Source organism: Phyllostomus discolor, chromosome 2, assembly GCF_004126475.2.
Source record: "Phyllostomus discolor isolate MPI-MPIP mPhyDis1 chromosome 2, mPhyDis1.pri.v3, whole genome shotgun sequence".
Taxonomy (NCBI): Eukaryota; Metazoa; Chordata; class Mammalia; order Chiroptera; family Phyllostomidae; genus Phyllostomus; species Phyllostomus discolor.
In genome coordinates this window covers 9,335,658-9,359,222 of record NC_040904.2, presented here as the reverse complement: position 1 = coordinate 9,359,222, position 23,565 = coordinate 9,335,658, and the positions used below count along the sequence as shown (strand labels likewise).

Below are 23,565 nucleotides of genomic sequence, written 5' to 3'. Positions count from 1 at the left end.
TTGGTTCACAGCCCGAGCTCAATCTACTGAGCTACACCAGCCGGGGCCTAGAAATGATTTTTTTAAATAAATAAATTAAAAAGTTGATCAAGAAAAAAAAGAAAACTGCAAAGCTTGTTCTCTGGCACATTTGAGATATTGCCGCCTGGTGTGTGTCCTCGGTTTGGCACAATTACCCTCTCACCAAAAAAATAATAATAATTCTCTTCCCTCCACTTTAAAAAAATAACAAATTAACTATTTAGAATACATATTCTAAACATTCCATGCTCGTGGGTTGAAAGAATTAATATTGTTATAACCATCCATCCTGTCCAAAATGATCTACAGGTGCAATTCAATCCCTGTCAAAATTCTAATGACGCTTTTCATGGAAATGAAATAAAAACAATCGTAAAATTTGAGTGGAACCCCAAAACCCCTACATAGCCAAAGCGATCTTAAGAAAGAAGAACAAAGCCGGAAGCATTGTTCGCCTTCCTTTCAGACCACGTCACAAAGCCGCGGGAGTTAAAGTGGTGTGGTGCCGGCACAAAACCAGACACAGGTCAGTGGGATGTGACAGGGGGCCCAGAAATGGGTGGATGCATAAGTGGTCGATTTATGACAAAGGACCAGGAGTGTCCAACGGGGGGAGAAAAGCCTCTTCAGTGAATGGTGGCGGGAGCACTGGACAGCCACGCACAGAAGAATGAAACGAGACCCTGGTCTCCCACCACGCACAAAAAATTAACTCCAAATGGATGCCACACTTCCACGCAAGACCTGAAGCCATGACACTCTAGAAGGAAACACGGTCTTAGTGATGCCATTGGTGGGTGTGACACCGAAAGCAAAATCGAGAAAAGCGAAAATAAATAAGGGGGACGACATCAAACTAAAATACTCTGCACAGCAAGGAAACCCACAGCGCGAAAAGACAGCCTACTCCATGGGAGATCGTATTCACAAGTGATTTCCCTGATGGGAGGCTAACTTTCAAAAGCACACAGAACTCAGCAACACAAACAAAAACTCCAATTTTAAAAAATAGGCAGAAAATGCAAATAGATGTTTTTCCAAAGAACACATACAGACATATAAAAACAGGCATATAAAAAGGTGCTCAACATCCCTCATCATCAGAGAAATGCAGATCAAAACCACAGTGAGGTACCGCCTCACCCTGGGCAGAACAGCTGTTACCAAAAGGTTAGGAAATTAGGGTTGATAAGGATGGGGGGGAAGGGAACCCTTGTGTACTGTTGCCTGGAATATAAATTGGGGCAGCTACTGTGGAAAATGGAATGGGAATCCCTCAAAAAATTGAAAATAGAATTACCATATAATCCAGAAATTCCACTTCTGGGTATTTATCCAAAGAAAATAAAAACACAAACTAGAAAAGCCATCTGTGCCCCCATGTTCACTGCAGCATCATTTACAGCAGCCGAGAGATGGACACAATGTAAGTGTCCACAGATGGATGACTGGACGAGGAAATTGTTTTGTGTACACACACACACACACACACACACACACTGGAATATTATTCAGCCATACAAAGAAGGAAATCTTGCCATTTGCAACATGAATAGACCTCGAAGGCATTATGCTAAGTGAAATAAGTCAGACAGAGAAAGAAATACCACATGATGTCACTTAGATGTGGAATCTTAAAAAAAAACAAAAAACAACCCAGCAACAAACCCTGACCTCATCAGATAGGGAGAACAGGTGGTTGTTGCCCAACGCCGGGGCGGGAGCCGGGAGTAGGTGAAAGTGGTAATGTGTAGCACGGTGACTGTACTTAATAATGCTGTATATCATTTTAAAAAAACAATTTTAGACTAGTTTTATATTTGCAGAAAATTTGCAAAGCTATGTAGAGTTACCATGAACCTCACAGGTCCCCCTAACTATTATTAACGTCTGGCATTAGTCTGATACATTCCTTGCAATGAAGGAACCAACACTGACACATTCTTATTGACTAAATAAGTCAACCATAGTTGACTAAGAGTTCCTGCATTTCCCCCCTAACGTCCGTTTTCTGCCCCAGGGTCCCACTGGACAGCTAGCTGCCAAGTCTCCTAAGGGTCTCCTTGGCCATGAGAGTTTGTCCGACTCCCTTTGCTTTCGATGACCTGGGCGGTTTGAAGGAAGGCGGGCAGGTATTCTGCAGGATGTCTCTCTACCAGAATGTTCTGGGGCTTCCTTCAGGGGCAAGGGTAGGGGCAGGAGACCACAGGGGTGAAGCGCCTCTCTCATTGCTTCTCCGGGGTGGTCCCGGCGGGCACTGTTGGGGTTGACCTTGGAAACCCGGTGGGGGTGTTTATCAGGGGGCTTCCCTGCCGTTGCTCCCCCAGCGCATGCTGCACTTTCCACAGGGAAGTCGCCAAGGCCCAGCCCACACCCAAGCGGGGAGAAAGTTCTGCCCCTAGTATCTCCTCCAACTTTGCCCAGTACCGTATCTGTCCCAGCGGTACAGCCCCGGCCACGCGGTCGTGGTCCTCCGCCTCCTGCTCCGGCCCCTGCCCCCCTGCCCGGAGCCCCCCCACCGCTCCCGACACCACCCGCCCCCGACAGAGTATCTCTGGCCCATCCCACCACAGTAACTGCCTCCTGTCTCCTTTTCCCTCACCTCTCACCTCTCACCTCCACACCCACCCCCACCCAGGACGCCACCCTACTCCTAAGCCCCCAGGGAACTGTGCTACCCTGCCCCTCCTCCCTCCTCCTCCACCGGGAGCCCTGCCCACCCACCCACGCCCAGAGCACTAAGACCCCTAAGCTCCGCCCCTGAGTGCCCCGCCCCTCCCCCTTCAGAGCTCCTTCTGCCCTGAGGCCCCCACCCTAATTCCATTCTTCACTCAGCACCCTTTGCCGGACTCCTTCACCCAGTCCCCCAACCTGCACCCTCCCACTGCGCCCTTAACCCCACCCAACCTTTTCTGACCCTCCCCGCATCCTGAGCTTTCTATCTCCCCACTCACAGGAGGGGCCGCATGAGCTCCTCAGCCCTGCACTCCACGCCCCATTCACACGGAAGGTTGCCTGCCCTGTCCCTGCTCGCCACTGGGACTCTGCCTGCGCGCCCTCCGCCGCCGGTGCTCCTGGGCCGCCCACCCCCGGTGGCCTCCATCCTCCCACCCGACTTCTTTCCTGCTGGTTCCTGGGAGGCCCCGTCCCCTGGTTCCATGGCCGTCTATAGCCGTAGAACCCGGAGCCTGGATTTCCTGGACAGCGTGGACCCTCACCCAGCTGAGCAGCTGGGAGAGGGGCTGTGCCAGCCACCCGGGGACCAGCCGCCCTGCGAACTCGGTGAGGCCCTTTCTCTTCCCTGTCCCCGGCGGGTCCGGGGGATGGACACTGTGGGAAGCCGGAGCATGGGGGTGGCAGAGGGGCCCACAGCTGCGGGTGGGTGCAGACGGAGGCCAGAGGCTGGCTCTGCGGCAGACCTCAGCTCCTGGAACCCCCGACCCCTGGGAGTCCCTGCCCGGGGCCCCCTTGCCTTCCCCTTTGTGGGAAGAAGACCACCTGACCTTGGCCTTGCTTGAGGAGAGCCCTCTCAACACAAAGCCCCCTCAAAGCTGGCACTCGCTCCCCACCAGTCGTCCTGCGAGGGGGGCCTTCCTGCCTGCTTGGGAGAGCGGGGTGTCACTGTGGAAGGTGGGTGGGGGCTGAGCTGGGCAGTCACCTCCGACCCCTACACCCGGGGCCAGGGGCTCAAAGGCAGAAGCTGAGGGGCCGTTTTTCTCCCTCTGCCTGTGTGTGTCCCCTCTCCTGGGTGGTGTCCACGTGGCAGCTGCCCCGGTCCTGGACCCGGACGCCGAGTGCAGCAAGGACGTCATCCTGGTGGGGTCCAGCGAGCCATCGTCCTCCCCTGCACCAGGGCCCCAAAGAGGTGAGGCTCATCTGGGTGCTGGGCCCCTCGCTTGGGGGGCCGACCACAGGCCCGGGCAACCTCGAGGTTTCCAGGCCTCCGGAATGTTCGCACAGAACTCAGATGCTCGGGCTCCCCCCACCCGCCGCAAGCTTGGATGTTTAACATTTCAGGATCAGGGAGGGCAGGGGGGACCGGGGCAGGGTCTTCTGGCTCCTGTGACTTCGGAAGGTCAGCTGGTGGTACTCACTTCTCGCTGTCTAAATGACGGATGGACAGAAGTGTCCATGTCTTCACTTTCTTTTGCAGATCAGATTGCCTATGAAGTCAGGGTTAACCAGCGAGCCATAGAAGGTAGGTGAGGCCCCCCCACCCCTGCAGGTAAAGGGTGACGGCAGGGAGCTCTGGAAAGGCCGGTCGGGGCCCACCCGGGAAGGGGGCAGTAGATGGAGCTGGGGGGCCGCCGCTCAACCCCTCCGCCGGCCAGGCCCCCGCAGCTTTCCTTAAGGTGTACATGGTGCAGTGTCTCTCAGTGCTTTCCACCGTCCCTGCAGTTTAATTTAGGACATTTCCGTCACCCCCAACCCCCCAAATCCCACTCCCGTGTCATTCCCCATCGTCACCAGCCCCTCCCCGTGAACTCCAGGCTGCCACGAATCTACTTGTTTTCTCTATGGATTTGCCTGTTCGGGATTCCTTGCGTTTCCACATGCACTTTCAGGTCAGCTTATCAATTTCTGTACGCACGTGTGCACACACACACACACACTCTCTCGCACACACACACACAGCAGCCCGCTAGGATTTTGAGAGGACTGTGTGGGCCAGTTCAAGGAGGCACATGGCCCTGACAGTATCCGGTGTCTGATCCATGAGCACGGGGCACCTTCCCACTCATTTAGATCTCTCGACAAGGGTGTGTGGCTCCCGCACTTCCACTGCTCAGTCTGCCTCCCAGTCTGTCGCTCTGTCTGATGGTGCCGTGACCCGCGTTGCCCTTTGGCTGTCCCCCCAGACGTGTGCCTCTGCTGCGGGAGCCTCCAGGTGCACACGCAGCACCCCCTGTTCGCGGGAGGGATGTGCGCCCCGTGCAAGGTAAGCGGGGAGCTGAGGGGCGGCTCTGGGGGGGCTGTGTGGGAGCAGAGGGGGCAGTGGCCCGGTCTGCCCCCTCTCCAGAACAAGTTCCTAGACTGCCTCTTCCTGTATGACGACGACGGGTACCAGTCCTACTGCTCCATTTGCTGCTCAGGGGAGACTCTGCTCATCTGTGAAAACCCCGACTGCACCCGGTGAGGCAAGGGGCGCCCCGGGGTGGGGGGTGGGTGGGGGGAGGGGGAGGGCCCAAGAGCCTAGGAAATTTCCGCCTTTCTCAGCCACTTACTCCAGAGTGCTGGGGGGGGGGTCCCCCTAAAAAGATGACTTTCTCCAAAGCTTTCTATTTCCACCTCAAGTGTTTCATCTGGTGGAGAGCCTTGGCACGCGGAAGGTGGGATATCAAAGGATTTGCGTTTCTAGTCTTTGCTTTTCATTATTGCATCACCGAGACGGAGCTGCTCCCCAAGCATTCATTACACAGGGCAGTGCCGGAACCTTGCCCCCTTGGGGCTGCCAGTCCCAGCTGGGGGACAGGGGAGGCGGGCAGGGGCATGCACATCCCTCCTTACATGCCAGTGAGAGCACCGTGTGCGGTCCCTTCCCCTTCTGTCCTCCTGGGCCATCCTTGCATTTCCAGTTGCCCCCTCCACCATCTGCCCCTCCCCACCCCAGTTGGTGCTGGAGCCCTTAACTATTTCCACAGGCTCTTGAGTTGGGGGAAGACCAGTGGCTTAGGGGGTTCTTTGAAATCTCTCAGTGCCCATAAACAGCTCGCTGTCTTGTGCAGATGGCTTGGTTCCCGTCCATCTAGGTCCCTAAGAGGGACTGGTCCTCCCCCTGGTCCGCAGTCTCACCTTTCCATAGCTCAGTCCAAAGAAGGGGGCAGGCTCTCAGCCTGCAGAGGACCGTGGTTTGTTTGTTTCTTTCTTTCTTTCTTTCTTTCTTTCTGATATTATTTATTTAGTTTTAGAAGGAAAGGTAGGGAGAAAGAGAGGGAGAGAAACATCCCTGTGTGCGAGAAACATCATCAGTTGCCCCTCGCACACCCCCAGCTGGGGACCCGGCCCACAACCCAGGCCTGTGCCCTGAACTGGGAATCAACCTGAACCAGGAACTAAACTGGGGACCTTCCGCTTTGCGGGGGACGATACCGAACCCACCGAGCCACACGGGTCAGGACATCGACCCATACTTTCAGCTGGTGGCCAAAGCAATGTCATCTCGGTCACCGTGGGGTTTCTGTCTGCCTTGAGGTGCTACTGCTTTGAGTGCGTGGATGTGCTGGTGGGCCCCGGGACCTCGGAGAGAGTCCACGCCACGAGCAACTGGGTGTGCTTCCTGTGCCTGCCCTCCTCCCGAGACGGGCTGCTGCAGCGCAGGAGGAAGTGGTGGGAGCGCCTGAAGGCCTTCTACGACCAGGAGGCGGTAAGCAGCCATGTGGAGGCTGGCCCGGCGCCCTGGTCCCGGGCTGTGCAGTGCCCGCCCGCCCCCTACACGGCGAAGCGCAGGGCTCTCTGGGGCATGTGCTTCTCTCCCTCAGACAGCCGGTGCCACCAGGCGGTCTGCTTTTTGGCTACTTTAGCGGGCGGTTTTGTTTGTTCTGAGCCTGGCATGAGGGGTCGGTAGCAGGTGGGAGAGGGGGTCCCCATATGTGTGCCCCTCAGCCCAGCAAACAGGAACAAACTCCCGGGCAGCGAGCAAGATGCAAGCAGGCAGGGCCTCTGGGGGCTGAGGCCGGGAGCCAGGCGCCAGGCAGGGGCTGTGGGCTCATCCCCGTGGGAGGAACTGTGTCCCCCAAGCCCCTGGTAACTGTGAATGTGACCTGTTTGGGAAGCAGGGTCTTTGCAGAGATCACTGGGTTCAGGGTCTTGAAGGGGGTGCTCCTGGATCCGGGAGGGCTTGCAGTGCAGTGACCGGTGTCATGGGAGAGAAAGGAGAGGAGGCTGGGGGACAGGCACAGAGGGAGGATGGCCGTGTGGTGACGGGGGAGGACTGGAGCAGTGCCCCGCAAGCCCAGGGCCCCAGGCTGCCGGCCGCCTCCAGCAGCTGGTCAGGGCCCTGGGGCAGAGCCTCCCTCGGGCCCTCCAGCGGGAGCCGGTCCTGCTGATGTGTGACTTGGGACTTCTGGCCTCGTGAATAAATGTGTGGCCACACAGTCCGCTCCTGTTTGTCGTGGCTGCCCTGGGAAAATTAGACAGGAGGGTGAGAGTGCTTGGCGAGGAAGCAGTGGACAGCAGGGGCCAGAGCCAGCTGTGGGGACCCGCACACGGCATTGCTGGGGCCACTCACGGGCCCCACGGGCGGCCGTGCCGCCCCACAGCCTCCCCGACACAGGCTGGGAGCGTGTCCCTAACAACCTCTGCGGGTGTTTTCATGGTGCTTTTTGGAGAATAGGCAGGTGCACTTCTAGAACCTTCTTTCAGGGCCATTCAGTGGCAGACACTGTCCCTCTCAGTGTTTGCTTTGAAAGAAAGTAAGGTCGATATTCAGAAACGTGGTTAACTCGAGCCCACTGCCAGGCGCAGAGGGATGCGGCTCAGCTCCTGGACCTGCGGCGGGGGACAAGGATGTGTGCCCCCCCGTGTCCCGCAGAACCGCACCTGGGCCGGATGGCCCTGCCCTTCCCCCCACTCCACCCCCTCAGGGCAGCCACCTTCTCTGCCCGGACTCACCTGCTCACTCCCTCAGGGCCGGGCCTGGGCCTGGGCCTGGGCCATCCCATCTGCTCGAGCCGGAGGCGGACCCTGCCCTGAGCGGCCGGGGTCCACAACCCCCCACCCCCCACCCCGCAGGCCTCACACACAGGCAGACACCCTCCCTGCTCAGGCCTGGTCTCCCACTGTGGGCGACTTGGGGCCTCACTCAGAGCTCTCGCAAGGAGAGGAATGGGGTGGATCCCGCTGCTGTGGGCATTCAGAATGTCTCCAGTTGAGACTCCCCGCAAGAAATACAAAGGAAGTGGCTCCCCGCTCCCGGGATGGAACTGTCTTCCTGCACACTCAGGAAAATTGCCCCCCCCCCACACACGGCACCCGCCTCCCCTTTGCTAGAGAAGGCCTAGGGGAGGTTCGGGGCGGGAGGCCTGGTCTGAAGGGGAGCAGGGTCCTCATGTGGGTCTGGGGGCCACGTGACCGGGGCGAGGCCAGCCGCCTCGGCAGGGGTGTCCCAAATGTGCCTCTGTCCACCGGGGCAGGGCCCCTGTGTCTGCTGGCCAGAGAGGAGGCTCCGTGTGACTCAGGGGGCTCTGTAACCAACTCCTCCCAGAACATCACCTTTTTTAAAAAAAATGAACAGGACAGCCCCCTCGAGATGCACGCAACTGTGCCGGCGTGGAAGAGAGAGCCGGTCCGGGTGCTGTCCCTTTTCGGGAAGATAGGGAACGGTGAGTATGCTGACATCGGGGGACTCCCTGGAGGGTGCGCCCGCCCAAACCTGCGTGTGTGGGCCGTTTGGACCCCGGCCACTCGGGGCAGGGTCTGAGTGGCCAGGATCCAAACTTGCCGTGTGTCACGCTTGCTAAGCGTCTGGGGCAACTCCATGCATCTGGGGCTGAGGGTCAGTTGCGGGGGTCGGCAGAGAGGGCGCAGGAGCCATGGGGCTCCCTCCTTCAGAAGACGCGAGTTGGAAAGGAAATGCGGAGAGCAAGGCAGCGGGTGTGGCGTGCCATTCGTGAGAGCCTGGGGGCCAGGCGCTCTGCCCACACGCCCGGCCACCTGGCAGAGCCACCCAGCCCCTCCCAGGGACCCCAGCGCCCTCACTCCTAGAGTGCCCAGCCGGGCCCGTGCTGCCTGCAGCCTCACCCAGGTGTCCTCCCTCGCCCGCTGGTGCCCTCGGAAACCCTGGAGTCCTCTGGGCCCGGCATGAGGGGAACCCTTGAAAACACCCCTTAGTCGCAGACCAAATAGAATTGGGGACCCAACCCATTTCCAGCCTGTGCCCTGTGCCCCATGCGGTGGTCACAGCAGCCTGGGCCAGGGCCCCGAGACTCACACAGAACGGGCCCAACCTACAGGTGGAGGGACCCAAGGGTCAGGTCGGGGCACTCGGCCTTTATCTCCCTCCCGGGCCACATTCCTGAGTCCAATTTGCAAGGCCCTTTCTAGGCGCTTCCTATCCCCAGGCCATGGCCTCCCTGAGGGCATAACGTGGCTCCGGCGGCCACCTGCCACCTGCCACTCCATCTGGTTGGGTGACCTCGGAGTGGACCCCACTGCCCGGCGGACTTCCTGCCCTGGGGCGTGACATGGCGGCCCCAGGAGGCTGGCCCCACAGCAAACCTCCTGGCCCCCAAAGCAGCACTCCGAGACGTTTTGCCTGTGTGGTTTCCAGGGCAACACACGCCTACCCCCTCAGTCTCCTGTCCCATCACGGAAGACAGAGTGTGTTCCCTGAGGACAGACGTGTTTTCTGGTCATTTGATTAAGCTGGGGCTCCGAATTGATCTGTTTTTTTGTGTGTGTGTCCTTGCCTTTCCCCACCCAGAGCTGATGAGTTTGGGCTTTCTGGAAACGGTTTCTGGCTTGGGAAACCTTAGACATCTGAGTGATGTTACTGACGTCGTGAGGAGGAACGTAAGTGCACATTGTGTCCATCCGGGTGCCCAGATGGAAGCTGGTGGGTGGGACATCCAGGTGCCAAGATGGAAGCTGGTGGGTGCGACGGTGCCACCCTGAGAGAGGGTCAGCCCTGCCCCTCCCTGTAAAGTAAACAGTGGCTGGCGGAAAACACCCTCTGGACACTCCGATGACGAAATGCTCCCTGGAAGGCTACTCTCTGCCATCCTGCAGGGCGGCCCTGGAGGAAGTGCCGGAGAGTGACTCACCAGCACCCGGCCTGGCCTCGAGCCCCCCCATGGCAGGTGGAGAGATGGCGGGAAGCCTTCTCTTGGCCCCGGGGCAGGAGGACACTGGTCTCTCGTTTGCCCCAAGGCTGGGACACAGCCTCTCCCTGCCACACACAAAACCCCAAGTGTCCAGCGCTCTGTGGGGTGTTGAGGGGTGTGTCAGCCTCTCCCCAAATGATGGATGCTGGCTCTGAGAGCTCCCCAGGCCAATGGTGATTGACGGGGACACTGGTGGGTCTGGCTCCGGGGCTTCAGGGCCTGGAGCCTGCCGCCCGCACGGGCCACCTGCCTGCACACGGCGGGAGTGCCTCCCGTGTCCCCTGTCCTGCAGGTGGAAGAGTGGGGCCCGTTTGACCTCGTGTACGGCAGCACACCCCGCCTCGGCCAGACCTGCAACCGTCCTCCCGGTGAGACAGCGCCCTCTGCCCCCGGCCCCGGGCCCTCCCGTCCCTCCCCCCACGGACCAGCAGCCCTCCCCCGAGAGGGTGGAAGTGGCAAATTGTCTGCCTTTTCATTTCTTTATATATTTTTAGATGTTATTTATTTATCTTTAGAGGTGGGGAGGGAGGGAGAAAGAGGGGGAGAGAAACATCAAGTGGTTGCCTCTCGCATGCCCGCAGCTACGGACCCGGCCCACAACCCAGGCCTGTGTCCTGACTGGGAATCGAACTGGTGACCTTTCAGTTCCCAGACCAGCACTCAACCCACTGAGCCACACCAGCCAGGGCTGTATTTTTAAAGAACACCTTTGTTGGGGGATCACTAATATCCATAAACCGCCCACGTTCAGCGAGGACAAGGTGGTGTGTTCTGACACACGTACCTGTGAAGTCGTGGCCAGAGCCAGAACATGAACTTACCCATCACCCACAGACCCTGCGCCCTCTGAGTCTGCCCTGCCCCCCACTGCAAGCTCCGCCTCCCCTTAACCCGCTCTGCCCCTGAACTCTGGGGCACTAGGTGAGGCTGGGGCTGCATGCCGGATGACAGGGAGCCCTGGGCCCTGAGGCTCAACTGCTGCAGGGGAGGGGGGAAGCCGGCCACACGGGGCTTGGTCCTCCCGCAGTCTCCCCCGCACCAGAGCCCCTCACCCTGGTGGTCTCCCCAGGGTGGTTCGTGTACCAGTTCCACCGCATCCTGCAATACGCGAAGCCCCGGCTCTGCAGCCCGCGGCCCTTCTTCTGGATGTTCGTGGACAACCTGGTGCTGACCAAGGACGACCACACTGCAGCCACGCGCTTCCTGGAGGTACGGACAGCGTGCGGCCCTAGGATGCCAGCCAGGCGGGCCTCCCCAGGGGCACGGCGGCTTTGTCGGGGGCGGCCGTTTAGGTTCTGATGTCTGAGGCCTCTGTTTGCAGAGTTCACAGGGACCGGGAGGGCTGCCTGGTGCCACCAGGGCGTGGCCCTTTCACGATGCCACACTCAGGATGCACCACGACGGGGCTCTCCATCCGTGCCACACATATACTTACACAGTACAAACATGACTGATACACACACCCACATACAGTCACAGGCACTGGCACACACCCCACATGCAGTCACAGGCACTCACACACACACACACACATGCAGTCACAGGCACTCATACACACACACACATGCAGTCACAGGCACTCACACACACACCCCACATGCAGTCACAGGCACTCACATACCCCCCACATGCAGTCACAGGCACACACACACCCCACATGCAGTCACAGGCACTCACACACATACCCCACATGCAGTCACAGGCACTCACACACACATGCAGTCACAGGCACTCACACACACACCCCACATGCAGTCACAGGCACTCACATACCCCCCACATGCAGTCACAGGCACACACACACCCCACATGCAGTCACAGGCACTCACACACACACATGCAGTCACAGGCACTCCCCCCCCACATGCAGTCACAGGCACTCACACACATACCCTCTGGGCAATAACAACCCAGTTTCTTCTCTCCAGGAATCTGAACCCTGACCCTGAGAGCAGCCAGGACTCAGTGACAACCCTGTCCGGGCTGACCCGAGTCCCTCCCGACACCTCTCCCCAAGCATAACAGTCCCTGCTCGAGCCCAGTGTCCGCTCCTCACTGCACGCCTCCCCCACATCCAAACGAGCAGCAAACAGTCTCCTTGCCACCCCGACCCCATGCGTCCTTGTCCCCTCGTCTTCGGTTTCTTGGTCACCTCCGGGCTTCTTCACGCAACCACAGCAGGTCTGCCTGCCTGCACTGCCGCTGGGCCGCCACCCGCATGCCCGCCCCCGACCCCCGACCCCCCGTCCGTCACAGGAGGCCCCCTGTCCCTCGCTGTGGTCTGTGTGCTTCGGTTCGTTTTGTTTTTCCCCCATTTGGCTTCGTGCGGACACGACACATGACGTGGCCTCCTCCTTGTTGACGGGCAGTCGGGCGGTTTCTGGCCCTCGGCTCTCCCAACCGCCGCTCCGAGGAAGGGGCACGCGTGGGGGTCTCTGTCATCTTCACGGGTGTGCCCCGTGGCCCCCGGAGGGTAGGCTTAGTCCCGGCTCACGTCCCCACCGCTCCCACTTTCCTGGCCTCACCCCAAGTGTCACCAGCCCTCTCGTGCGGCAGTTTGTCCCGAGCGCCCCGTGGCGGCGGGCATCTTCCGTCTCAGCGTCTCCCTGGTGTTGATTGGAACATCGGGAACCGTTGACTCCTGCGCCTTCACTGTGCTTCTGCTGCCGCACGGGGCGGCCTTAGGACCTGCCGTCGTTTTGGGCGGATTCTATCAGGCCTCCCCGGTGTCCGAGCAGATCACTCGCACCTCCAGATGGGTTTCTTAGAGTTTTACCCCTCGGGGACCTTCCTCTCGTCTCTCTCTGTTGTCTCTGGGGTAATGCTGAGTCACGGGGGCAGGGGGCGGGGGCGGGGGCGGGACGTGGCTGTCTCGTCCCTGACGTTCAGTGTTGCCCTACTGAGTGGGCGCTGGCTCTGAGTTGGTAGCCTTCACTATGCTAAGGAAGTGTGCATTGCTTTCTGCTTTTTTAAAAAATATTTTATTTATTTTTAGAGAGATGGGAAGGGAGGAAGAAAGGAGAGAAACATCAATGTACGGGAGATATATTGATTGGTTGCCTCTTGTACACCCCCAACGGGGGATCTGGCCTGTAGCACAGGCATGTGCCTGGACTGGGAATCGAACTGGTGACCATCCCGTTCACAGGCAGGTGGTCAATCCACGAAGCCACATCAGCCACGGCCGGTTTCTACTTTTTGAGTAATTTTATCAATAATAACTCCTGGATTCTGTCAGATGTTCTTTTTTTTTTAAGATTTTATATATTTATTTTTAGAGAGAGAGGAAGGGAGGGAGAAAGAGAGGGAGAGAAACATCATTGTGTATTTGCCTCTTGCACGCCCCCTACTGGGGAGCTGGCCCTGCCTCCCAGGCATGTGTCCAGACTGGGAATCGAACCAGCAACCTTTCCGTTTGCAGGCTGGCATTCAATCCACGGAGCCACACCAGCCAGGGCTCAGATGTTCTTTGTAATGTTTATGGAGATAATGAGATAATTTCCTCTGTTGAGCTATTAATAAGACATACTAACAGACTTCCAGTAACGAACCATTTTTGGAATAGGGGTGCACTCCGTGGCTGTTTGGCTGTGGCCAGCGCAGAGAGCGTGGCGTGTGGTTTTTTGTGTGTGTGCCATTTTCATTGGGTCTGGCTGTCGGTGTTAAGCTTGAGTCATACAAACATCTAAACTTGACGGAATTCTCCTGTGAAACGGTCTGGGTGGGTGGCTGCCGCCCTGGTTTTAAAGCGGGAGTTGGCTCTTCTGCAGAAACAGAAACCTGTAAGGATTTCTTACTTTTCTGGAGATCACCTTGGTAAGTTATGTTTTCCTAGAATGTAATTCCTTTCACGACAGCCTAAAAAAGGGTTTTCCCAGAGCCGGGCACAGCGGCCCCATGGTCCCGGGACTGCTGTCAGCACCCGGGCTTCTCCGTCCTGGCTGAGGCTGTCCTGGGGCCGGGCACGCCACAGGCCGCCCCGTAGCGGCCGCCGGGGCCGGGGCTGCTTACTAAAAACTATGAGTAAGTAATCACGGGTCCAGCCAATGAGAGCAGTTTCCAACCGGGGTGCCACTTGGAGCAAAACCCTGACTTTCATTGTTCTTTGCACCTATTGGGTACATCCAAATTGGTCCCAAATTAGGAGTGCAGGCCAAAAGGGACATTCCAGTATTTTCTGTGACTGTTCCCACCCACCTTGCTGCGGACGGAGCCTCGTCCCTGCCCACGGGCGGGAACACCTGGTCGTGCCAGATGCAGGGACGGCCCCTATTGGCCCTGGTGACCGAGGGCACAGCCAGCTCTCACCCCGCCCCCCCCTCCCCCGTGGTGCCTAAATACAGGAAGAGGCTATGTGCCCTAGGGCAGTGGGGCTCGGGCGGTGCCCAGGGGCCCCCCTGGCAGCCCTGGAGTCTGGGGAGGTAGAGTCAAGACCACCTTTCATGGTATCAGGGATTGGGGGGGGTGGCTTCTTGCCTCAGTTTCTCCTCTGTGCCCCTCTCCCTTCCGAGGCTGCCCCTCCCAGTGGCGGAAGGTCTGTCCCACCTCCTGCTCTCTCTTCTCTGGTCCTGGTGACTTCCAGGGAGCTGGTGAGCCCAGGACCAGGTGCCTGCTCGCTCCTCACAATACCCTCCTCTCTGCCGGCATGGATCTCACATCCCCCAGTCGCAAAGACCACAGTCCTCTTTCAGTTCTTTTTTTTTTTAAGATTTATTTATTCATTTCTAGAGAGAGGGGAAAGTAGGGAGACAGAGAGGGAGAGAAACATCCATCGGTTGCCTCTTGCATGGCCCCCATCCGGGGGACCTGGCCCTCAACCCAGGCATGTGCACTGACTGGGAATCGAACCAGCAACCTTTCAGTTCACAGGCTGGAGCTCAACCCGCTGAGCTGCACCAGCCAGGGCTCAAGACCACAGTCTTTATCTGCAGGGGACTCCACCCGGTGCCCCAGCAGGCGGGGAGTCCCCGTGCCACCCGACCCGTGGGAAAACAAAAAATCAACGGTTAAAAGTTTAAAAATAATATCTGAACATTTTTTCCTCAAATGATTGTTTTTTAATGGGAAGAAGTGTGGACTGGGGGACGCTGTCAGCCTGGGAAGGCTGCTGGCTGTATCTGGAGGGCCACACGCTTCCCATGGTGGCTGAGATGCATCCATGGGCGCCGCAGGGGACAGAGGCCTGGTCCAGGCCACCCTGACCTGCAGCCGGGTTTCCGCCCGCAGACGGACCCCGTGACCATCCAGGAGTTCTGTGGCAGGACCGTCCGGAACGCCGTGCACGTGTGGAGCAACATCCCGGCCGTGCGCAGGTACTCCCCGTGTGTGTGAGCACTTCGGGGCGGAGGCGGGACCCTGGCCATCGAGGAAACAGAGTCTGAGGAGGCGGGGGCCGGGCTGTGCCCGGCAGCCTCTGCCCAGGTTAGGGGCTGTGCCTGGTGGGCCTTCCAGATGCTCTGCACCGTTCTGGGCACGCTCGAGGTCGGGGGACGCCCATCCCTGTTCCCGTGGGGCGCCTCGTCCCAGCTGCTGCATCAGTGCTTGTGAGGTTGTCACCCCAGGACTTCGAGGGGCTTCCCTGAGTGCAGAGAAGAGAGGCCAGACCCCCAGCTATTCGCTGCACGGCCACATGCGCCCTGGGCCCGGTACCCCTCCCCAGCCTTCTGGAGCACAGCCCGCCTACACACACCCAGACCCTCACACCTGCTCACAACCACTGACCCATGCACTCACACCCACACACACTCTCCCACGACGCACTCGGGCTGTACGAAACTCTCCCGCCGAACCCCAGGCCTTGGCGTGCCTTCACGTGCACCCCCCTCGGCTGCCAGATGTTCTCCTGACTGTTCCTGCCCGGGAATGCTGGCTCCGCTCCTCCCCTCCCCCACACACAGCCCCTGCCCCTCCCCCCCGCCCCCCTCAGCGTGGCTGGCCCTGCTCCTCCGGCAGCCTTTCTGGCCAGGACACGGGCCCTGCCTCTGTCTCACTGCGCACTGTGCCCACTGCCCTCGAGGGGAACGGCAGCTCTCCTGCCGCACCCCCACCCTGCACAGTCCACCCCCCCCCTCCCCCCCCCCGGGAACCGAGCCGATGCATCTTCAGGGCCAGCTGGGTCCTGTCTTCTCCCCACAGCAGCTTCTGGAGCCTCTCCTTCCCACCCCAGTCCCAGCGTCTCCCCACACCAGGGCCACACCCAGGGTTTGTTTCAGGCACAGATAAAGGGAGTCAGACGGCCCTCTGGAATGTTGCCTCCGAAGCTGGATGGCCACCCTGTGGTCAGCCGCTTACGTGTGCCATACTCCCCTGGCCCGCCCGCCGGCTGGCTCCCTCCCCCATGTGGTTCCCAGAAATAAGCTGGAAGCTGTTTCTTTGAAAGGCGTTTCCCTTCAGGCTCCTGCTGTCTGACCCGCTGAGGGGTCATCACCCCCCGGGATGATGGGCAGCTGCCTCGGCACAGCCACAGTCACCCTCGGCCGCTGGTCAGGCTCCTGGGCCGGTGGGCGGGGCTGGAAAGAGCGCCAGGAGGGGCCCTGCGTGTTTCTGGCACCTCATCCCTGTTCCCTGGCTGCCGTGGGTGCCTGGGGGCACAAGACCAAAGTCCTGGGTGCCAAGTCCATGAAGTCTCGAGTCCCACGGGTGGCATCAAACTGCAAGTTGGGGGTCCCCTATCCTCCCCACCCACCTGCCTCACATGCAGGGTCTGCAGCACAGGCTGCCACAGGACGCCCGGGGATGTGCCCAGACCTCTCCGTCTGGGGTCAATCAGAATTCCTGGGGGACGACATTCAGTTCGGCCTGGCCAACCTTTGCCCCGAATCCTGCCCCTCCTGCTCAGTGGGGCCTCTCCAGGGTGGCTCCTTCTCATGGAAAGGGGGACCCAAGCAGCCGGGCCAAGGTCTGTCCTTGGGGACCCTCAGCCCTCCCCTGCTGTGACTACATCTCACAGGACCACCACCCCCCTGGGGGAGACAGGAGGTGTGGGGGCCATCTCGTCCCCTACTACCCAGGACACGCAAGGCGGACAGGGTGTTTCTCTGAGAGACCTCCAAATACTCCGAAGAGTGTGGCACCCGCCAGCCTTGGCCGCAACCCCCCCACCCCCCGCCCTCGCATCCTCCCTGGTCCGGGGAGGGCGGGGTGCTCCGTGGGTGATGATGAGCTTCCTCTCTCTTCCGCAGCAGGCATTCGGCCCTGCTTCCCCAAGACGAGGCGTCCCTGCGGGCTCCAGACCGGCAGAGAGCAAGGTCCTCCATCCCGGGGCCCACCGGGCTGGTGAAGAATTGTTTTCTGCCCCTGAAAGAATATTTCAAGTTTTTTTTCAACAGAACTCACTTCCTCTTTGTAAATGACTCATTAGGCTGTGGCGAGGGAAAAAAAAAAAGGATTTTTCTTAGAACAGATATCTTTCCTGATATTGTCTCATTTTTTCCTCTTCGAATTGTTATTTGATTTGCTTGACTCTGGATTTGCTGCGGCCGTGTCTCTGGAGATGCAGCCCCCACCCTGCACGCCCACTGGAGGGAGGGGGCGGAGCGTCTGGCATCTCACCAGGGACAACATCCTGAAGGTCGGCGTACCCAGTGTGCCACCCGAGCAGTTAACAATGCATTCATCATGCGAGTTCCTGGTCATTCTCAGCGTATTGATGCATAAGCCCAGGCTCCCTTTCATCCCGCAGGGCGCGGGGGTGTGGGGGAGGGCCACGAACAGGACCCACTTCCTAAGCGCCCACCGCACATGTTCCACAGCGCGCAGGATGGCGCTGCCACGTGACGGCCATTCCCCATGAAGTTGAAAACCATGAGCTCTGATGACGGCCACACAGAACATCACAGACCTTTGCAAAGTCCAGAATTCCGAGCGTGGCGAGCAGGGGGAGCAGGGACCGAGTGCGCAGCACAGAGATGCACCTGTGAAGTGCATAGCTGTCCCCGGGCATGCTGGGCCCCAGGGAGGGCGAGCCCTGGAGAGCATGGACTCCGGCTGGGTTCCAATCACAGGTGGCAAGTCCTAAAGAGACCTTCCCAGATTAGGCGGAAGCCCCCCCGAAGGAACCGAGGCTGAGATCACTCAACGCTCGGCTTGTCCTGCACGTGATGGCCAGGGCTTGGGGCCCCTCAGGACCAGCGCTGGCGCTGGTGAGTGGGATGTAAGGGGCTCTGTGGAGGAAAGGTTCCATTAAAATTGGGTCTTTTGACAGTTTTGAAAAACACGTCTTGCCCTGACTGGCATGGCTCGGTGGGTTAGGCATCATCCCGCAAACTGGTTCAGTTCCTGGTTGGGGCTCCCGTCTGGGTTGCGGGCGGGGGTCCCCAGCCTGTGCGTGTATGCGTGTGCGAGGCCACCGACCCGTGTTTCTCTCCCTCTCGTTCTCCCTCCCCTCCCCTCTCTCTGAAAATAAATAAGATCTTTAAATAGACGTTTAAGTAGATGAGAAGTTTCACGGTTCATTTTTGCGTTAGCGTGGCTGGGCCAGCGTGCCCAGGCATCTGTTCAAGCACCGCCTGGGGGGGTTTCTGTGAAGGTGTTTTTTGGATGAGATTCGCATTTGAATCGGTGAGCTTTGGGTAGAGTAGACTGCTCTCCAGAGGGTAGGTGGGTGCCACGGTCTGAATGTCTGTGTTCCCTGCCCCACCCTCAAAAACTCCTATGATGAAATCCTAACCCCCAAGGTGTAGGAGTTAGGAAAGGTGGGGCCTTGGGAGGTGACTCCAAAATGCGGTTACTGCCCGAATCAAAGAGGCGCCAATGAGCCTCCCGAGCCTTTCCCCCAGCGAGGAGCCGTGCACGCGTGCAGCCAGGAAGCGGGCTCCCACCGAGGGGGCCACCGCCCTGACCTCCCACGTCCAGCACCCAGAGCTGAGCGAGACAGTGCTGTTGTTCACGAGCCGCCCCATGTGCGTGTGCGTGTGCGGTGTTCCCTCACAGCAGCCTGGCGGGACTGAGGCAGCGAAGGCCGACTCCGCAGGAGGAGCTCTCTGGCACAGCACCCGTGGGGGGCTCCAGCGGCAGCTCTGCCCCGGCTCTCCGGCCACTCGCCCTGCGGATGTGGGTTCCTCGAGTCTCCATACCCATATGAGCTACTTCCTTGACATAAATTTTCTCCCTCTCTTTCTCTCTTTCTTTACACACGCACCCACACACCCCTCCTGCTGGTCTTGTTTCTGCCAAGAGCCCCGATACAGACGTCTTCACTGAGTCAGTGCCAACCTTCTCTCGCAGGTGGGCAGAGGGCGGCCCTGGGCTCTGACGCAGGTCCGATGCCCAGGTGCTGATCCAGCAAGCCCTGTAATGAGACCCAGGGCACAGCAGCCCCAGAAACACAGAGGGGGTGCGGGGACAGCAGCATGCACAGATAAGGGCAGATAAGACCGACCTCCTGGGTGGGGGGGGACCAGGCTCTGGATCTACGCTGGCTGCAAAGACCGGCGCTTGTTCCAGCAACGGGCAGCAACTGGCGGGACAGGGCGTGGTGGGCCCTGCCCTGGAGGAGGCTGGAGCGCTGACGGCAGGCTGCTTCCACCCCAGGCAACTGGCCTCACTAGAGAGCACTTCCCACCAGTCTGCCCCCAGCAGCTTCACACGCTCGGCTCCCTCCCAGGGAGCTAGAGTTCCTCCCTCTAAGCATCTAATCCCATTCACAGAGCCCCTCTCTCTGCCTCCTCCAAAAGATGTCCCTGTCCTAAGTCCCGGGAACCATGAAGGTCACTTGATGTGGCAAAGAAGAACCTGGCTGATGCGAGGGCGTCAAGATGGGGAGAGTGTCCTGGACTATCCACGTGCACCCTAAATGTGACCACCAGGGTCCTTTCGGGGGCAGAGGAAGGAGACGACCTCCTACACGGGGTCTTGAAGGAGGAGCACCAGGTTCAGACGCCAGCCCCCTGGGATCTGACAGAACGTGTTGCTGTTGCTTTAAGCCACCAAGCGCTCGGTCACGACTTCTGGCACCCACAGGTACCCTCAGCGAGAAGATGAGCTTGCTGGGGCCAGGGATCAGTCAAGCTGCCAGCATCGACTGACACCTGTGATGTCATGGGCCCCTGGTTGCGGGGACCCCAAGGGAGCTGCCTCGGGGGCAGCTGAGGGGGAGCCTGGGTCTCCAGTGTCGAGGTGCAGCTTCTTGCCTCCACGTCTGCACCCAGAACTTGAAGTTCCCGGCAGGAACACGTGTCCTCCTGGGTCCCCAGGTCGCCCCAGTTAGCCCTCTGGGGGTTCTCTCTCCATGCCCCCCCACCCCCCACACTGCAGTCTGGTTTTCCCATTTGTCTTAAAACTCTTCGTGTTTGTAACCCACGCGTTAACTCGGCTGCTTTACGAGGGACACCTCATGGCTTTCTCTCCCCACTTCCCAAAGGGAACATGCAGGCACACGGGGGGGGGGGGGGTCAGGCAGCTTGCCGGGGGTCACGCAGCTCCTGGGTTGCAGAGCCGGGGTTGGACACCAGCATGCGCTTCTCAGGCTGCGGTTTCTGGGGGTGCTCTCGGTCCCGCTCCTGGGGGTGCCCCTCCCTCCCTGGTCCCAGTCCTCCAGGATGTCCCCACGGCCCTGGTCCGCCTCCGTGTCCCCTTCCAGCCCAGCAGCACTCCCTGCCACTCCGCGGCCTGCTCAGCGAACAGTACGTTTCCTCCCAGAGTCCCCGCTCTTGGGTGATCCTGGCGGCCACAGTACTTGGCCTCCTGGGCCTAGGACCAGGGAGACTGCCCAGGAGGCAGAGCTCGGTCCTCCCTCACTCCCCTCAGCTCCTGCCGGCTCTGCCCTGCAGCCCCCTCGAGCCCGAGCCCTCCCTCCCCCCTGCCGTGGGGCAGTGCCCTCGCTGTACTGAAAGGCGCTGTCCCTCCCTAGCTCCGAAAGGGGGGGTTCTCTGTTGCCCCCGACACGTTCCTCTCCCACAGCCGCTGAGACTGCATGTGGGGTCCCCCCCTCCCCACTGGGCACCCCCGAGGGCAGAGTAGGAATTTCCGTGGGAGCGGGGAAGTAACATGTCAGCCAATCACTGCAGCATGTCCAATCGCAAGAATCCCGGGATTTGAGGGTTGGGCTGGACGCCGCCAGGTAGGAGAGGTGGGGCACGCCCAGCCCGGCCCTCCAGCCTCACCTGCTGCTGATCTTGTGGCTGGCCCTCCCCAAACTCTGTTTTCCTTTGCTGGCTGCTGCCAGCCCAAGGGGAGAAGAGACAATTCATGGGGAACCAAGGCCACCTAACTCATGTCCCCTCCAGATCTCTGGGTCTGATAACGTGCCCCGCCCAGCTTACCCGGCTACATTTCCTCAAGCCGTGGTACTGGACGGAACTGGTTTTCTGGCTTCAGAAATGGGGTGAGTGCTGAGACACCCCTCCCCCACCGACCTGATTGAGGCCCACACCCTGCTCTCCTGGCCAAATCTCAAAATCTGTTTCCTTCCAGAACTCATCTCCTGGTCTCCTCCACCACGACTTCCCTGGCCTCCCCTCTCTCTCTCCCATCCGCCCCGCCCCAGAACCAGGTCAGGTTGTCCGTGCCCCACCTCCACTGGACCCACAAAAGGAGGTCTGCCCTGTTCTCCAAGGCTAAGAGGGTGGCCCTCCGCTTGGTCTCCTTAAGTCGCCCACACCAATCTCCCGGCCTGGCCTGGAGGGGCGGAGCCCTGGGGTTGAGAGCCAGCCCTCCCAGCTCGGCCCCTCCTTTTCTGTCACACGGCCCCCTCCCCCAGCCCATCCCTTCTGTTCCCCCGTTTCTGCTCTGGCCCCCACAGGAATGGTAACTTCCACAAGGCAGAGCTTCCGCCTTTTCAAAAGCTTTTCTGCTCAGGCTCACGGAGGACCTGGGGTCATGCACTATGTGTCTGTGCAGAAGGGGCTGGAGTGCGGGATCCTCCCGGCTTGGCTCCGCCCCCGCCTTACACCTGGGCTCTCCGGAACCCCCTTGGCCGGCCTCGGCCTCTGAATCAGCCCGGGTGTTCGGACACACCCCTCCTGCCAGCTCCTCTGGGACCGATCCTCCGGACCTGAGCTGGGTGTCTGGGAACTCAGGTCCTTCCTGGCATCCTCCTCGGGTCGCGGGGGGGCGCCCTATTCCCTCGTGGCCCCACCTCGCGGGGCCAAGCGGAGAAGAGAGCAGGGAGCGGGGAGCGCTGACCGGGGTGGGGGAAGGGAGCACATTGAATTGCGTTCCGCCGCCCTGTGTGGCTCTTTCCAGACCAGAAAACTTCTTGAGCGCCAGGTCTGGCCCACTTGGAGGAGCAAAGATGGAGTGTTTTCCACGCAGCGGGCTTCTCGGAGCCTTTACTAAGAAAACGTGCTGTGGCCCGTGGCCGGGGACCCAGACAGAATCGGAGAGCAGCGCTGGGGGGCAGAGGGGCAAACCTAGGGCTGGCAGTGCCTGCCTGCCTCGCCTCCTCCCCTCATTCATTCGCTGGCTCCTGAATGGATGCGGCCCTCTCACTCCACCTAAGAGCTGGAGGTACAGAGGCGGGGAGGGAGGGAGGAAGCCTCTTGGGGCCAGACACTCTGCGCGACGTTGGGGGGCAGCACTTAGCCTCCCAGGGCCCCTCCACAGAGACCCTGGCCGCCCTCCTCCCTCCTACCACGCTTCCCCCAACTTCCCGGGTACCTACAGCTCCAAGGCCCATGCATGGCACTGTGCCCATCGGGGCCCAACTTGGAACTGCCCGAGAAAGGCTCAACTTTCTCGAGCCAGTGGCCGAGCTTCCTTGCAGAGGAGGCGAGCCAGTGGCCCGAGGAGGTGGGGTGGGGCCAGGGGCGGGGCGGGGGTGGGACCAAAGTTCCAGTGAGCAAGCAATCCTGCGAGCGGCCGTCTTCCCTGCTCGCAGTTGAGCCGGTTCCCACCGTCTGAAGGCTCTGCTGCCCGAGGTCTCCCGCACGGAGGTCCTCGCTTCTATGATGGCACTGAGAAGGTGAGAGGCGGCCGGTCGGGCCCTGCGGGAGCTGGGGAAGAAGTGGAGGCTCCACAGTTAGGGAGCTGGGTGCCCGGGAGGGACCGACCCAGGGCTCCCTGGTGGCCGCCGCCGGCAACCTGCTCACCTACGCTGCGAGGCCGCCGGATCGTGCGGAGGGTGGGCGACCGGGAGCAGGGCAGCCTAGGGCTGGGCCGGCCGGCAGGGTTACCTGCTGGCCGGGGCACCTCGGGGACGCGGGGGTGGCGTGGTGAGGAGCTGGGTGTAGGGACGGACCCTCCGCGGTGTGTGGGTGTGCTAGGGGGCGGGGTCCCCAGAAGGGAAGGGAAAGCGCTCACTCCGCGTCTGGCGCTCCTTCCTACTCCCCTCCCCCGCGCAGAGGGCTGCCCCGAGGTGGAAGAATGAGGAATGTAATTATCTCCAAGGCCCAAGGCCGGCGGCTGACTCCGTTTGGCGAGAGGCCCCCATTCCCTCACAGCAGGGAGTTCCCCTCCCCTCCCCTCGCGGTTAGGCTAGCAGAGCCAGGCTGGGAGAGGTGGAGCTGCCTGGGTCTTGGGTCCACCCACCGCTCCCGCTCTCCTGCCAGCCTGAGGGAGGACAACTTGGTTCCCAGCTTTTTGCCGATGTGCTACCTTCGGGGCACATGGCCTGCGCCTCCCTTGATACACTGGCCTCCAGCTTTTCCACCCACACACCCCGAAAGCCTGTCCACATCCAGGTCCCGCAGCCCAGTCTCCCCAGTTAGAAACGTGGGTAATTTTGGACGGTTCTGTCTCCTCAATAGGAAAAAAAAAAAAAAAGTGCTACAGTGTCATAGCCATC

General features: G+C 60.0%; 1 protein-coding gene across 1 annotated transcript; it reads left to right on the top strand.

Moving 5' to 3' along the window:
- Window positions 1-3,179: 3,179 nt before the first annotated feature.
- On the top strand, window positions 3,180-17,743 carry DNMT3L (DNA methyltransferase 3 like). Its single transcript, XM_028504765.2, is given in 13 exon segments — window positions 3,180-3,303; window positions 3,719-3,886; window positions 4,175-4,219; window positions 4,881-4,960; window positions 5,042-5,154; window positions 6,214-6,385; window positions 8,255-8,342; window positions 9,443-9,531; window positions 10,135-10,210; window positions 10,912-11,051; window positions 15,069-15,154; window positions 17,024-17,156; window positions 17,158-17,743. Coding segments are annotated over 13 exon segments (1,347 nt in total). The 3' UTR covers window positions 17,191-17,743.
- The last annotated feature ends 5,822 nt before the right edge of the window (window positions 17,744-23,565 follow it).